This window comes from Micromys minutus (genome assembly GCF_963924665.1).
Source record: "Micromys minutus genome assembly, chromosome: 2".
Lineage (NCBI taxonomy): Eukaryota > Metazoa > Chordata > Mammalia > Rodentia > Muridae > Micromys > Micromys minutus.
The window spans coordinates 20,581,443-20,598,811 of NC_137971.1; the positions used below are offsets into that span (position 1 = coordinate 20,581,443).

At 35.5% G+C, this 17,369-nt stretch overlaps 1 protein-coding gene across 5 annotated transcripts in view; it reads right to left on the minus strand.

Moving 5' to 3' along the window:
• The window catches only part of LOC308417120 (cytochrome P450 2C29), a gene marked incomplete at both ends in the record, with an annotated part of 338,086 nt that overhangs the window by 17,646 nt on the left and 303,071 nt on the right, over positions 1–17,369 (minus strand). For 2 of the 5 annotated variants that reach the window (XM_080912243.1, XM_080912238.1), the window contains 2 exons: positions 9,481–9,657; positions 11,549–11,709. The exons of 2 other annotated variants lie outside the window; for them this stretch is intronic. In XM_080912243.1, the coding sequence (XP_080768369.1) occupies positions 9,481–9,657; positions 11,549–11,709 (338 nt within the window). The remainder of the gene's footprint in view (positions 1–9,480; positions 9,658–11,548; positions 11,710–17,369) is intronic. One more of the 5 variants, XM_080912245.1, reaches the window with a different exon arrangement.

Sequence of the window (17,369 nt, forward strand, 5' to 3'; positions counted from 1 at the left end):
AATGTAATCCACCATATAAACAAACTCAAAGAAAAAAATCACATGGTCATCTCAGTAGATGCTGAGAAAGCATTTGACAAAATTCAATACTCCTTCATGTTAAAAGTTTTGGAAAGAACGGGAATCCAAGGTCCATACCTAAACATAATAAAAGCAATATACAGCAGACCAACAGCCAATATCAAACTTAACGGTGGGAAACTTGAAGCAATCCGACTAAAATCAGGGACTTGACAAGGCTACCCACTCTCCTCCTACCTATTCAACATAGTACTGGAAGTCCTGGCTGGAGCAATTAGACAGCAAAAGGAGATCAAGGGGATACAAATCGGAAACAAAGAGGTAAAAAAATCACTTTTTGCAGATGACATAATAGTGTACTTAAGTGACCCCAGGAATTTCACCATAGAACCTACAGCTGATAAATTTTGTATCAGCCACCTGGCTGGAGACAAAATTAACTCAAACAAATCAGTAGCCTTCCTATACCAAAAGGACAAACATGTGGAGAAAGAAATTAGGGAAAAGATACCCTTAACAATAGTCAGAAAAACTATGAAATTCCTTGGTGTGACTCTAACTGAGCAAGAGAAGGACCTGTATGATAAGAATTTCAAACCTCTAAAGAAGGAAATCGAGGAAGATCTCAGAAAATGGAAAGATCTCCCATGCTCATGGATTAGAAGGATCAACATCTTAAAAATGGCCATCCTACCAAAAGCAATCTATAAATTCAACACAATCCCCATCAAAATTCCAACCCAGTTCTTCATGGAATTAGAAAGATTAATGTGCAATTTCATCTGGAATAACAAAAGACCTAGAATAGTGAAATCCATCTTCAACAACAAGAAAACATCTGCGGGAATCACTATCCCCGAACTCAAGCTATATTACAAGGCAATTGTGCTAAAAACTGAATGGTACTGGTACAGAAATAGGCACATGAAACAATGGAATAGAATAGAAGATCTAGAAATGAGCCCTCACGTATATTGTCACCTGATTTTTGACAAAGGAGCTGTAAACATTCAATGGAAAAAGGACAGCCTATTCAACAAATGGTGCTGGTCCAACTGGCACTCAGCATGCAAAAGAATGAAAATAAACCCTTTCCTTTCTCCTTGTATAAAGCTCAAGTGTAAGTGGTCAAAGATCTCCACATTAAACCAAATACACTGAACCTATTAGATGAGAAAGTAAGAAAAACCTTAGAACACATAGGCACAGGAGAAATTTTTCTAAACAAAACACTAATGGCTCAAGCTCTAAGGTCAAAGATTAACAAATGTGACTTAATGAGATTGCAAAATTTCTGTAAGTCTAAGGACATTGTCAAGAAAACAAGTCGGCAGGCAACAGAATGGGAAAAGATCTTTACCAACACCACATCAGATAGAGGCCTAATATCCAAGGTATACAAGGAACTCAAAAAGCTAGACACCAGAGAATCAAACAACCCTATTAAAAAATGGGGTATAGAGCTAAACTGAAGGTTTTCAATTGAGGAATATCGAATGGCTGAGAAACATCAAAGGAAGTGCTCGACATCCTTAGCCATCAGGGAAATTCAAATCAAAACAACCCTGGGATTCCACCTCACACCAGTCAGATTGGCCAAGATCCAAATCTTGGATGACAGCAGGTGCTGGCGAGGTTGCAGAGAAAGAGAAACACTTCTCCACTTTTGGTGGGGTTGTAAACTGATACAACCACTCTGGAAATCAGTCTGGCAATTCCTCAGACAAGTTGACATAGTACTACCTGAAGATCCATGTTTTCCACTTCTGGGCATATATCCCAGAGACACTTTATTATACAACAAAGATACATGCACCACAATGTTCATAGCAGCTCTATTTATAATAGCCAGAAGCTGGAAAGAACCCACATGTCTTTCAGTAAATGAATGGATATAAAAATTGTGTTACATTTACATAATGGAATACTACTCAGCCATCAGAAACAATGACTTAAGCAAATTCTTAAGAAAATGGCTGTGTCTAGAGAGTATGATCCTGAGTGAGATAATTCAGTCAGAAAACAGAGACATAATATGCAGTCACTGATAGTGGGATGCTAACCCTAGAGACTCGGATTGCCCCATAAACCACTCACAGACTGTGTGATGTTCAAAAAAAAAAAAAAAAAAAAAAAAAAAAAGGAAAACAAAAAAACAACAAAAAAAAGTCATGCTCAATCATTACCCATCAAGAACCAGTTAACTATTTCCAGGTTACACCCTGTTTTACGTGTACTTTTGCTCATTGTAAATAGTAAGACCTTAATGCAGAGTATCAAACCTTAAAAAAAAAGCCAAGCACTGACACAATTGTATTTGTATACATTTTTGCAAAAAATGTTTAAAATTTTTTCTATTATCTTTGTTTTTTAAAATAAAGTTAAAAAAACAAAAAGAAAAACTGCCAGCATGACTGTAGTAGCATTAAATCTCACTGTAATATCACTTGTTCTTCCCTGGTAAACCTTTTATGCATAATTGTGTAGAATTTATACTTTCAAGCATAAAAACCAAAAAGTAGGTGAGAACTATATGAAACAATAACAAAAATATGTGTAAGTAGCACAATGTAAAATACTATGATCAAATATTAATTATCCCTAAGTTCAATAGTTACTTAAGTGAAAAATCAGCCACCATGATATTAGAACAAGTGAAACAAGATCGAATGATCATTATATTTGACACAAAAAAGCTGTTTAAAGTTGTTAATACAGACTTTCATGGCATACATACTTAGAATAGCTAGATAGAGGGGAATACATATGCTATGAGGAAGACCATCTTGAAAAGTGAAAATCGAAAACATATTCTATTGCAAAAGACCAAAGGCCTATTCTAAATTTAGTATAAAAGAAAATTCTGGCCACCAGGAACAGCAGAAATCTAGGGACACAGGCCTGGTGATTCTGTGCTGGGAGTAGCCAGGGCACAGAGAGGACTGGGTTGAGTGCCTGGAAAGTACGCCCCCCATTGGTTCAGGGGAGCCGAAACACTGCCATAGGGTTTCTGTTTAGACCCGGTGGGCCCGTGAGTGCAAAACAGGCGCTCAGGCCATCTGCCATCAGGAACAGCTGAGATCCAGGGCCACAGGCCTGGAGAGACTGTGCTGGGAGTAGCCAGGGCTCAGAGAGGTCTGGGTCCAGTGCACAGAAAGTGCGACCCCCCCAATTGATTCAAGGGAGCAGAAACTCTGCCCTAGGGGCTTGGTTAGCAACCAGAGGATCCAAGCATGCATAACAGGCAATCAGGCCATCTTCCACCAGGAACGGCAAAGTTCCAGGGACACAGGCCTGGTGAGACTGCACTGGAAGTAGCCAGGGCTTGGAGAGTTCTGGGACAAAAAACAGGAAAGCATGCCCCTCACCCCTGATATAAATCAGGAGATCAGAAACTCTGTCATAAACTCGGTTTCCACCCGGAGGGTCCTTGCGGGCAGAATAAACGCCCAGGCCATCTGCCACTAAGAACAACGGAGATCCAGGAACACAGGTCTGGTACACAAAAGACACGGGAACCAATCACTGACAACAAGACCACGTATAGTCACAGACAACAAGATGGCAAGAGGAAAGTGAGAGAACGTACCTCAGGGAAACCAAGACAACTTGGCAACACCAGAACCCAGCTCTCCCATCACAACAAACAGTGGAATGCCAAACACTCCAGAAAAAGAAGACTCAGACACAAAATTATACCTCAAGATGATATAGAGGTCCTTAAACAAAACGAGAGGAAAAGCATAAAGAATTAGAAGCTTTTAAAGAGAAAACAAGAAAAACATTCAAAGAACTCAAAGAACTAGAGGAAAACAGAACCAAAGATATGAAGGAATGGAAGAGGGAACTTAAAAGGGAAATGGATACAAAAAACACTAAAAGAGACAATCATAGAGGAAGAAACCTCAAAAAGGAATCAGGAGTCACAGTAGTAAGCATTTCCAACAGACTACAAGAGATGGAAGAGAGAATCTCGGGGGCCAAAGACAACATTGAAAACATAGAAAAAACAGTCAGAGAAGATGAAAAAACCAAAATGCTCCAAACTCAAAATGTACAGGAGATCCACTACACAATGAAAAGACCAAACCTAAGAATAATAGAATAGAAGAGGGTAAAGAATATCAACTAAGAGGCACAGTAAATATCTTCAACAAAATCGTAGAAGAAAACTTCACTACCCTTAAGAATGTGATGACCATGAGCACAAAACAATCCTACAGAACTCCAAATAGGTTGGAACAGAAAAGAAATACCTCCAGACACATAATAGTAAAAACATCAAGTGCCCAAAGCAAAGAGAGAATACTAAAAGAAGTAAGGAAAAAAGGTCATGTAACATAGAAAGGCAGACCAATCAGAATCACAACCTATTTCTCAACAGAGACTATGAAAGCAGAAGATCCTGGACAGACATCATGCAGACCCAAAGAAAGCACAAGTGCCAGCCCAAGCTGCTATACCCAGCAAAACTCTTAATCACCACAGATGGAGAGACTAAGATATTCCAAGACAAAATTAAATTTACACAATATCTCACCACAAACCCAGCACTACAACGATGTATAGGAGGAAAACCCAACACAACAAGGGGAATGACATCCTTGTAAAAACAAGAAAACTCCTAAGCAAGAAAACGAAAAGAAAAAAGGCACACAGGCACAATTCAACCTCCAAAAGCAAAAGTAGCAGGAAACAGCAACCACTATTTCTTGATATCTGTTAACATAAATGGACTCATTTCCCCAGTACATCGGTATAGGCTATCAGATTGGATACATAAAAAAAAAAAAAAAAAAAAAAAAAAAAAAAAAAAAAAAAAAAAAAAAAAAAAAAAAAAAACCCAGCATTTTGTAGCATACAGGAAACTCATCTCAGAGACAAAGACAGACACCATCTCAGAGTAAAAGTTTGGGAAAAACCTTCCAAGCAAAGAGCCCCAAGAAGTAAGCTGGAGTGGCCATTCTAATATCAAATAAAGTAAATTTCCAACTAAAAGTTATCAAAAAAGATAAGGAAGGACACTTTTTACTCATTACAGGGGAAATCTGTCAGGAGAAACTCTCAATTTTTAACATATATGCTCCAAATACAAAAGCACCCATATTCATAAAAGAAACTCTATTAAAGTTCCAAAGATACATTGCAGCCCACACAATAATAGTGGGAGAGCTCAATACTGCACTCTCAACAACGGAGAGATCATGGAAACAGAAACTGAACAAGGACACTGTAAAACCAGCAGAGGTTATGAACTAACTGCAATTAATCAATATCTACAGAACATATCATCCTCAAACAAAAGAATACACCTTCTTCTCAGCACCTCACGGTACTTTCTTGAAAATTGACCACATAATTTGTCACAAAATGAGCCTCAATAGATATAAGAAGATTGAAACACTCCCATGCGTCCATTCAGATCACCATGCTCTAATTCTGGTCTTTAACAACAATAACAACAAGAACAAAAAGCCCATATACATGTGGAAGCTAAACAATGCTCTATTAAACGACAGCATGGTCAAAGAAGAAATAAAAAAAGAAATTAAGGATTTTATAGAATTTAGTGAAAATGAAAACAAAACATACCCATAACTATGGGATCCAATGAAAGTAGTACTAAGAGGAAAACTCATAGCTCTGAGTGCTTCCAAAAAGAAACTGTAGAGTGCAAACACTAGCTACTTGACAGCACAGTTGAAACTTCTAGAGCAAAAGGAAGCAGATACACCCATGAGGAGTAGAATATACATCAGATAGGGGCCTAATATCCAAGGTATACAGAGAACTCAAAAAGCTAGACACCAGAGAATAAAACAACCTTATTAAAAATGGGGAACAGAGCTTAAAAAAAGTTCTCAATTGAGGAATATCGAATGGGTGAGAAGCATCTAAGGAAGTGCTTGCCATTCTTAGCCATCAGGGAAATGCAAATCAAAAGAACCCTGAGATTCCACCTCACACCATCCAGAATGGCTAAGTTCAAAAAATTCAGATGACAGCAGATGCTAGCGAGGATGTGGAGAAAGAGGAACACTTCTTCACTGTTGTTGGGGGTGTAAACTTGTACAATCACTCTGGAAATCAGTCTGGCGATTCTGCAGAAAATTTTACATAGTACTACCTGAAGAGCCACTTATTCCACTTAGGGGCATACACCCCAGAGAAGCTCCAACATACAACAAAGACACATGCACTACAATGTTCATAGCAGCTCTATCAATAATAGCCAGAAGCTGGAAAGAACCCAGATGTCCTCCAGTAAATGAATGGATACAAAAATTGTGGTATATTTACATGATGGAGTACTACTCAGCTAACAGAAACAATGATTTTGTGAATTTCTTAAGAAAATGGATTCATCTAGAGAATATCATCCTGAGTGAGATTACCCAGTACAAAAGAACAGATATAATATGCAGTCACTTCTAATTGGATACTAACTCTAGAACCCTCTGAACACCCCAGAATAACTCACAGACTATATGAAGTTAAAGAAAAACAAAGGCCAAAAAAAAAAAAAAAAGAAAAAATCATTATGCTTAATCTTTACACACCAAGAAAACTTTGATTAATTCCAGGTTACATCATGTTTTAAATGTACTTCATGTTCATTGTAATTAGTAGGTTTTTCATACACATTATCAAACCTTTAAAAAAACCAAGTCCTGACAAAAATGTATTTATATTATTTTATGCAAAAATGCTTAACATTTGTACATTTATCTTTGTTTTTTTAAAAATAAAGGTGTTCAATTTTTAAAAAAAATTAAGCTGATCCATTTGAAAGATTAGGACTTTGGGATTACAGGAAAACACTTATCATTTCCAACAGTAGTTAATCATCAGAGTCTAAAATTAACATTGCAAGTGAATGATTCTGAAGTAGAATATTTGGTTAATACAAAAGCTAATGTAACTATAATTTTTTCCATGGAATATTTTTTAAATTGAACTACTGAATTTTAAAAACAAAGATATATTTTCAGATTTTAAAAGCATTTTTGCATAAAAGTATATGAATACATTTTTGTCAGTGGTTGATTTTTTTATTGAACAACTTTATTTTAAAAAAACCAAAAACAAAGATAAATAAATGTACAAATTTTAAGAATCTTTGCATAAAAGTATACAAATACATTTTTTTAGGGCTTGGCTTTTTTTTTTTTTTAGAGGTTTGATAGTGTGCATTAAGATCTTAACAGTTACAATGGGCATAAAGTACATGGTGTGATAGCTTGCATATGCTTGACCCAGGGTGTGGCACTATTAGAAGGTGTGGCTTTGTTGGAGGAAGTGTGTCATTCTTGGGGTGGGCTTGGAGACACTCTTCCTAGTTGCCTGAGGATACTCAGTGTGTTCCTGGTTTCCTTCAAATGAAGATGTAAAACTCTCAGCTTCTCCTGCAACATGCCCGCTTGTATGCTGTCATGCTCTTTTCTTGATGATAATGGATTGCACCTCTGAACTTGTAAGCCAGCTCCAATTAAATTTGATATTTACAAGACTTGCCTTAGTCATGGTGTCTGTTAACAGCAATAAAACCCTAACTAGGACACTTAGATTTTACAATGGCTACTTCAGAAAATTTCCAGGTAATGAAAAGTCATCTCTCATAAAACAAACTTGTGATGCTTTACATGTGTGGGGCCAAGTCAAATAGGAAAGTTAAGGTCTTATGTGCTTGACCTAGCCATAAATTTATTGGGATGAGATTTAGTACAGCAGTTGAGAACTCATATTAATATGCCCTCAATATCAAATATAGTCCCTAAAAATAAAGGGTGAAATAGAACATATTTTTGGGAAATATAGAAAAAATATCATTCAGAACAACTATAGAATTTGCAGTGTATCCAAAAAGAACACCACAGGGACTGAGTTTTCAATTGTATAAAGGGAGGTTCATTATTAGACAACAGGTCCTACCCATAAAATAGTTGACTAATAAGTTTATGTGGGTAGAGCATTGGTCATTAACTAAGAATAACTGTACACACTTGAACAGCCTGTACAAGAGTTCAACATATAGCAGAGCCAGCCTACTAGCCTATGTAATTTTCTTACATTTGTCAAAAATAATTTTGTAATAGAGACTGTTACCAGGTTTAAACCAATAAGTTCACTACTCCCTGTAGAACCTACCTTCTTTATTCCCTAGCCAAGGCCTTTGATAATAATTGATTTTAAATACTGCTTTCTCACTATCTCCTTACAAGATCAAAATAATGAAAAAATGCCTTTGTAGTGCCTACTGATAAATAATGCTTGACGTATAAATGGATATCAATGGATAATTATTCTACAATGAATGTTAAATAGTCCAACACTATGTCAGTTTTATGCAACAAGCATTAGAAATAGTTCCTTGGCAATTTTATCAAGCTATTATTTACCAATGCAATGATGCCATTTTGTTAGCTGATTCTGATGTAGATACTTTAGAGAAAATGGCACAAAAAGTTTACCTTGATAGAGATTGCAGATTGCCTCTGAAAAAAGAGAATCTATCTATTATCTATATCATAAAATAAGTCAGCAATAAAATTCAAAAGCAGAAATTACAGATCAGAATATATCTGTTATGAACTCTTAATGATTTTGAAGTTTAATGAAAGATATTAATTGGCTATAGCACACTGTTGAATTAACTATTCAAGAGTTAAGTAGTTTGTTTTAAATGTTATAAGGAGAGTCAGACATAGACAGACAAAGGCAGCTAACGAAGGAAGGTTAATTTTACTAGAAAAGGGATTGCAGGATGCATATGAGGAGTGTCTAGATTCCAAACTGCATGGTATTTTGGTTATTTTGCCTCCAATTAATCCTCCTATTGAGTGCATTATTCAAATGGAAGACATTATTTTAGAACAGATCTTCTTAGTTCACAAATTACAGAACTTCTACATTATTGGTAATCAAAATTCTCAAAAAGCTTTTAGCAATTGTTTGGGAAAAATTAACAACAATATCAACATTGGGTCTTGAGAATCCCTTGGGTCCCTGGCAGATGGGCCTTTCTGATAGATATTCCCAGTTCACCGTACCCCACTACCGCATGTCTAATTTCAAATTCCTGACCCTCTGTATGTCTCCCCATCTCCTCCCATATCTGAACTGCCCTCTTTTACTCTCCTATCTCTCTCTGAACACCTTCTCTCACGTTACTTTCCAATGATTATTCTCTTCCTCTTACTAAGTCAGACTGTAGCATCCACACTTTAAATTTTTTCATGTTATCTATACTTTGTGATGTATTCTCTTCAACTACAATGAAGTCAATATGTTCTGGTTAACAAATTCCCTTTCTGTTACCAGTATCTGTTTGGTTAATTAAAACATTAACATATACAGAAATGTTTTTTAAAGTATATTGACTTGATACATCTTTGACAAACATTTCAATGTTCAACAATCCAGAAAATGCTTGAACAACAAAATATTTTAAAATTTTACCTGTTTTTGTTTAATCAGGTAATAATCAATAAAGTCACAAGGGGCTGTAACATCCATTGACTCCTGGTGTTCTTTTATTTTCTCCAACAGGAAATTTTTTATATGATGAATATTTTTTTTTAATTTGTGATGACTTCCAGGACAATAGTCAATGATTGAAGGGAAATTATTGCAGACCTAAAATTCAGACCAATAATTTATTTTGTTACTATATGTTGCTTTAATTTTAGTTATGTGTGTGTGTATGTGTGTAAATATGTGTGTGTGTCTGTCTCTGTGTGTCATTGTCTGTGTTTGTGTATCTCTCTCTGTGTGTTTGTACATACACATGCATTCATGTGATATATGTATGACTTGCCTTTGAAGGCCAGACATGTCAGATCCTCTGAAACTAGCAGTTGTGAACCACTGGTTATGGGTGCTGAAGATTAAACTCAGGTCCTTTGGATGATAAAACATACTATTATTCACTGATATATTTCTCCAGTCGCTGACTATAGGTATAATGTATTATGTAGTGTGGAAATGTATCCTTCTATTATTTAAATGCTGATTTTTCTAATCCACTCTCTAGTTTCAATGTGACATTGCAATACTTACATTAAGAAGCTCCTATGTGAAGTTTCTGTAAACAAGGATCATCATATTCTCTGACTTTTCAATAAAAGTAGAAATACCAATAACTAGGTAATAGAAAGTATAGAACAGGGCTTTCCCAGCCAAGGGATAAGGAAGAGAAAGAGAGAGGATTTAGCCCGAGGAAGAGATCTAGAGAGACATGAAAACAGTGTACATCTGAATCCAAAGAGTCAGACCAATCCAAAAGTGCAAATTCTTGGGCATTTTGCTTGTAGGCAGCCATATTAGATTAGAGAATAAGAATAGAAAATAATGCCCAGATTTTTGTCTTTTAATTTAGAAATTATCTTGGTCTCTCTGTATCATTACTGGTGAAGTAGCTAAGATAAACAAGAACAGCCTCTGTGCTAATTTACTACATACATAAATAATAATATTTATTATATGTCTGCCAAAGAAACATTTTAAATGGACAGATGTGAAGAAATCATATATCTAAAGTATATACAATGTCCAACTTGGGTTTACACATTCAGACATTAATAAAAATGGTGTCTAATATAAATAAATATATTTTATTCCACGAATGGAGTAATGTTACGCTTTGTGATAGTACAAAAAATTGGATGAAAAATTCCTGACCCATTGATTAAAGATCATAAGGTTCCTGCTTTAATAAGTTACAAATACTGTATGATGTAAATTATTGTCATTTACAGTTTTCTGGTGATAGCAGAAGAGAAGTGTTGAGTGACTTGATTTGCAGCAAGAAGGTATATTTAACTCCTGAAAACCAGCCTCAGCATGGAGTGAATATTCAGAAGTGAATGGGGCTCCTTAGGGCTTTGCATACAAATATACATCTTACCCCTAACTGCTTTCTCAGTAATGACACAGTTATTAAGCAGAGTTCAGGAGAGGCCAATTCAGCCTAGGGCAACCATGTAAGGATATCTCTGGTCCACACAGCATATTCTCATTTCTACAAGTCTCCTTATTACTAGTATTGTGTCTCAAATATCAAACTACTGAAAAGACTCAGGGTTTCAAGAGAGATTTCACTACCACTAATATTCATTCAACCATGAGAATATTACTTCAAATCTAAAACATTCCTGCCTAGAAATATGTTGAACATTTCTTAGTAGTTTAAAGAGAACAAAATGTTGCACAGAAATATGTCTTGTGAGTGATTGTTCATACTTTTAGATGTAAATAAGTACTTTATACCAAAAATTCTGTGTGCATTAATGGGAAGGTCAATGAATAGGGAGCTAGAAGAATTGAGCTAACCTAGCCTTTTGCCCTTCAGTTTGGGTATTGGCCTAACAAAGGACTTCAGCTTCCCTTCCAGATATTCTTTCTGTAATACATTGGTCAGAACCAAGGTGTCTTTTTATAACTTGAATTCTTTTGCTCATTCTGAATTTGATCTGTGACCATAAAGCACCACATGTGTTCTCACAAATGGAAAACATCCTGACTTCACCTGTAACCATGGGGAGCTCAGAATCTTGACACTCTCATTTATTTTTTCCATCAAGGTGAGAAAGTCTTTATCCTTATAATCAAAACGATTCTGGAAAATAATGGAGCAGATGACATTGCACGGAGCACAGCTCAGGATGAAGGTGGGGTCACAGGGTGAGCCTGAAGATTTAGAAAACAATTAGAAAAATAACATTAAAATGGACAAAGAAGATACATTGCTTCTGTTAACACGTAAAAATTCTTTAGGAGTTTGAAACTATATCTTGCCTACAATTTTTCTAAAAGCTCAGTATTTGCTATATATAAAATTGACACATCATTTTGATCTTAAATTTGGGGTGATTTTCTGGGGGAAAAACCAAGATTTTTAGTTTATAAACATTTTCCAAAATCATTGTTATCAAATTTCTATGCTGATATAATGCTAAAAATTTTGCATCACATTGATGTGTATGTTCTTACAGATTTAAACTTTGTAGGGAATACATCTATTAAACCACTTCAAAAGTTTTAGCTATATTTTTTATGGAAAGAAAAAAAACAACTATAATCATAAATTTTAAGAAATTTAGAGAAGAATTATATTTTACTGCAGTGCCTATATGCTATATGATACTCAGAAGGAAATAGAAAAGTGTACACCTGGAAGTTCTGTATCCACAATCAGTAAACCAAAACCACAATTATTGATCCAAAGAAAGAAGAAAGGGCAACACTGCAGGTGAGTTTACATATGAGAAGAAAAATTGTTCCATTGCAAATTATTAATTTATAATTAGATTAATAATGACATTCATAAAGTATCTATATTTAAGGCATATATCTCTCAACATGCTCAGATTTTGAAAGTGAGCCACGAATAGCTTTGTAATATTTGAGGTGTTTAACCTGGAAAATACAAATTGTGTGACAGCCAGCTACACAATTGTCAGAAAGTGTTGTATGAACATCTCATGCTCTTAATCTAAACTACCACGAGGAATAAGTGTAGAGCTCCTTCAACAAGGTCGCATCTTTTTCCACATAAAATCTATGCCATATCACATATATTTTGCACTTGACAGAATATTTAAACATACTGTTCAGTACTGACATACTCATTTTAGGATATGGAGTTAGGATATGCTAATATAATGAAAATCATGTTTAAAAAAGATGAGGAATTCTTTTTAATGTCAGTAGACAGTAAGGGTAGCTTTAAGTCACATGCTGAAATAACACAAAATTTTAGGCAAACCTGATGTCTGACATGACAATCGTTACATTGATTATGACACATCAATATAATGACCCATCATTACATTCTAAAATAAAATAAAATGTTCTCTTTCCTGCTTTGCTGTCATTTAAAATTAATATATTTAATATATGCGCATGACCACAACAGAATAAGAAGATAGAGTGTGGGTGAAAGGAAGGAAGGAAAAAAGAAGAAAAGAGAAAAGGAGGGAAGGATAAAAGGAGGAAGTGGGTATGAAAGATTAGTGTATGTAAGCACATAGTAACTCTGCTGAAAAACAGAGATAAAATTAGATTCATCCTTGGATTTCACAAATGCAATTGGGAAAGAAAGGACTATTTATCCCGTTTTCTATTTTGCTTATAAAATGCTTCATTACTGTTTTTCCAGCAATCTGTAACAAAAATTGTGGTTATGGATATATTATATCCATATATAATAAGACTGAAGTATATAAGTTGAACGGGTACACATGGAGAGACACATGGCTTCAGCCACATATGTAGCAGAGATTGGTTATGTTTGGCATCAATAGGAGGAGAGATCTTTGATTTAGTGAAGGCTCATTCCTTCAGTGTAGGGGAATTTCATGGCGATGAGGTGGCAGTGGGTGTTTGGGAGAGGGAACATCTTCATGGAAGAAAGGGAAGGGAGGAAGAGAGTGAGGGGAGGGGATAACATTTGAAATGTAAATACATAGAATATTCAATAAAATACTAAAAAAATTTAAAAATTGCTCATTGTTACATAGGAAGATTGTACAACATCAAGAACAGTCAGTTTGTTCTCTGTGAATTTTAAAAATAGTGTTAAATAAAATAAAATTTATCTTACATATTCTAGGGGGGGAAACAAAAACGTGGTTATAGAGATTTCCTTTTTCCATTTTATCATTGAATGCAATGCATTTTGCCGAATGTCATGCCCCTTTTTGGATATTTTACTTATTTATATTTCAAATGTTATCCCCTTTCCTGCTTTCCCCTCCAGAAATCCCCATCCTAATTCCCTTCCCCTGATTCTGTGAGGGTATTCACTCAACCAGCTACCCACTTCTGCTTCCATGCCCTGTCTTATCCTACACTGGGAAATTGAGCCTTCCCAGAACCAAGGGCCTCTTCTCCCACTGATGCTGAAAAGTGTCCTCTGCTACGTATGCAACTGGAGCCATGGATATTCCATGTGTACACCATGGATGGTGGTTTAATTCTTGGGAGGGCTGAGTCTGGGGAGCTCTGGTTGGTCGATATTGTTGCTCTTATGGGATTCTAACCACTTCAGCTCCTTCAGTCATTTCTCTAGCTCCTTGATTTAGGACCCCGTGCTCAGTCCAATGGTTGACTACGAGAATCAGCCTTTGTATTTGTCAGACTCAGGCAGAGCCTGTCAGGAGACAGACATATCAGGGTCTTCTCAGCAAGCACTTCTTGGCATTCTCAGTAGTATCTGAAATTTGTTTTTGCATATGGACTGATACCCAGGTGAGGAAGTCTCTTGATGGCCTTTCCTCCAGGCTCAGCTCCACACCTTGTCTCTGTATGTCCTCCCTTCTAAGAAAAACTAAAGCATACATGTTATGTCCTTTCTTCTTCTTGAGCTTCATGTGGTCTGTGAATTGTATCATGGGTATTCTGAGCTTTTAGGCTAATATCCACTTATCAGGGAGTGCATACCATGTGTATTTTGTGACTGAGTTACCTCACTCAGGATATCTACTAATCCTATAAATTATCCTAAGAATTTTATAAAGTCTTTGTTTTGAATAGCTGAGTAGTACTCCATAGTGTAAGTGTTTACATTTAGTTTAAAAATGATTTAGTTAGAAAATATTTTCACATAATTTTCATTATGTTTAATCTTTACACACCAAGAAAACTCTGATTATTTCCATGTTATGTTTTGTTTTACATGTACTTTATGCTTATTTTAACTAGTAAGATTTCAATGCATACTATCAAACCTCTAAAAAATCAAATATGGACAAAAATATATTCATACAATTTATGCCAAAATGCCTTTAAAATCTGTGCATGTATCTTTGCTTTTTTAAAAAATAAAGTTGTAAGATAAAAAAGAAATATGACTTTAAATTCCTCTCACAAAAGAAAATATTTTCAAAGTTCCTCTGTGAATTTTAAATATTGGGTGTTTCTTGTGTGTTTTATTTGAACAATAGTCAAAATACTAAGTATCATAGAAGAAGAAACAAAATTGATTAAATTTGTTGATTTGTATTTGTTAAATCTTCCCAGAAACTCTGGGATAAATATTAGTAGATCATAGATAATGCTATATTTGATCCATTTCAGAGTTTTTAGAAGTATTGTATAAAAAATATCTCTATAATCTTCAGAGATGTTTGCCTATAGAGTTTCTTCCTCCTTTTTTCCTTCTTTGCATTCTTCCCTCCTTTCCTTCTTTTCCTTTCTTTTCTATGGCTCTACCTGTTGATGACTCCTGAGTGCTGGAATTAATAACATGCACCTACAACCCAGCTTTATATTTTTCTGCATCCTATGATACTATTTTTTGGTATTTTTGAAGGTTTTCAAGTGCATCGTTAAGTTACAAATTTATCAAATTGTTGATATAGGATAAATATCATAGTGCTTGTAGGTACTATGTGAGTGACTACAATGGAAAGCAATGATCAAGTTTACCCAGCTTAGAAAGTTTTTGAGTTACAGTAACAACTTGCAGGCAAGGCATACATACTGGTGCCACAATGTCATGCACATTGTGTAATTTACAGTTTTTTCTTTTGGTTTACGGCCTGCTTGAGGAGATAAAAATCCACATTTGGCATCACTTTCAGGCCAAGACTCTGTGGCTAGATATCATGCACCCTGAGAAAGAATCTAATATTATCAGTCTAAATGGCCTTAATGTTAATCAACTCCATATAACTGTTTATAATATCCATTTCTCAATGCATCTCACAACCCACACCTACTTGTAGTAGATGGCCATCAACAGAAAAACCTGAAGAAACTCAAATAACAGAGCAAAAAGAAACTATTGTATACTCAGCATTAAATGAGACATTTACATCTCATGGATTATTCTTGTGACTTGGGGGTCATTATAGAACACTGTGAGTAAAAGTATAAAAGTCAGATTGAGTGACTGCAAGAAAACAGTGTCTCTTGGACAAAGGAAAGACTGTCACATGGACACAGCAATGGATCTACACTTATAATCTTACTGTGACAATGAGAACATTCATAAGACCCACACAAACTAAAGCCAGACATAATCCCAGTATGAAAAGGAGTGATGGCTACAAAGTCAAAAGAGTACTGGCACTTCTTAGTTTTTAAGGCAGAGTTATTTTGTTTCCTTTAAGAGTACAGCCTATAAAATGTCAATCATGATCCAATAGAAAGTGATACAAGACATTTCTTAACCGTTGTTAAAAAAGCTTCTGTTTACAGTAGATGATGACCAACACTGAGACAACAAAAGGATAAGCTGCAGAGAATAAGAGACTTCAAAATGTTTAGTCCTAAATATAAGTCATGTGCTATGCCCCTTCCGTGAAATAGCAGGAGAGATACTTATATGATCTCACAGCAAATGTGACAGGATGAGGAAAACCTGTCAAGCCAAAGCCAGAAAATGTTCTAACGTGGTTGTTGGGCATGATGTACTGTATCTAGTGAAGGATTTATTTGTTATTATTAGCTTCTGGAAGAAGCAGGATAAAAATCCTCTAGAAGTAAGTATGGCTGCCACCTTTTATTAAATATGTCTCTTCTTACAGTAAATGGGAGACCATCACAGAAAGCCACAATGTTGACACCAACTGATTTTGGGGATACCAGCTTCAACAAACACATATAAACTGCAACTTCATGCATAGCTCATGGAACATGCAGAAACAGAGGAATAAAAATCGTGACAATAAGAGTATCAGGGAATCTATTGTGAAAAATCTTTACCTATAAATGGTTGCAAAAATGATTGGGAAAATGATTGAACCATTAGATGTGTGAATGAGAGAAAAATAAAAATTTCAGAGGACACCCTTAGATAGGGAGCTACATATGACTGCTGGTTAAGGACAATAACCCTTTGCAAATGATGAACCCACTTGTTGGTTTTATAAGTTTTTAATTGCCAATGACTGGATTGACATCCATATAGAGTGTAAACTTAGACAGACAGCCATTAGGGAATCAGTGCTAAAATTCTCTGACTAGGATGTTTCCAGATACCCACAGGGGCTGCTGCTGAAGGCAGATGAGAGTTGTTTGGTAGAATTTTTTCTGAAAATAGAAAGGAAGCTTAATTCCCTGGGACTTGAATACTTTGTGGCTAGTAAAAACATAACAAAGAAAGAAACAAAAACTATGATCTCTTCTAACTCCTCTGTGACAGAGGAAAAGTAAAGAAAGAATGTTCTCTCTCTCTCTCTCTCTCTCTCTCTCTCTCTCTCTTTCTCTCTCTCTCTCTCTCTCTCTCTCTCTCATCTATCTAAATGGATGACACAAAAGGCTGAGTCCACCAACCTCATAAACACAAATATGCATGCGTATATACATTCACAAATACACACATGCATACAGATGTACAAAAT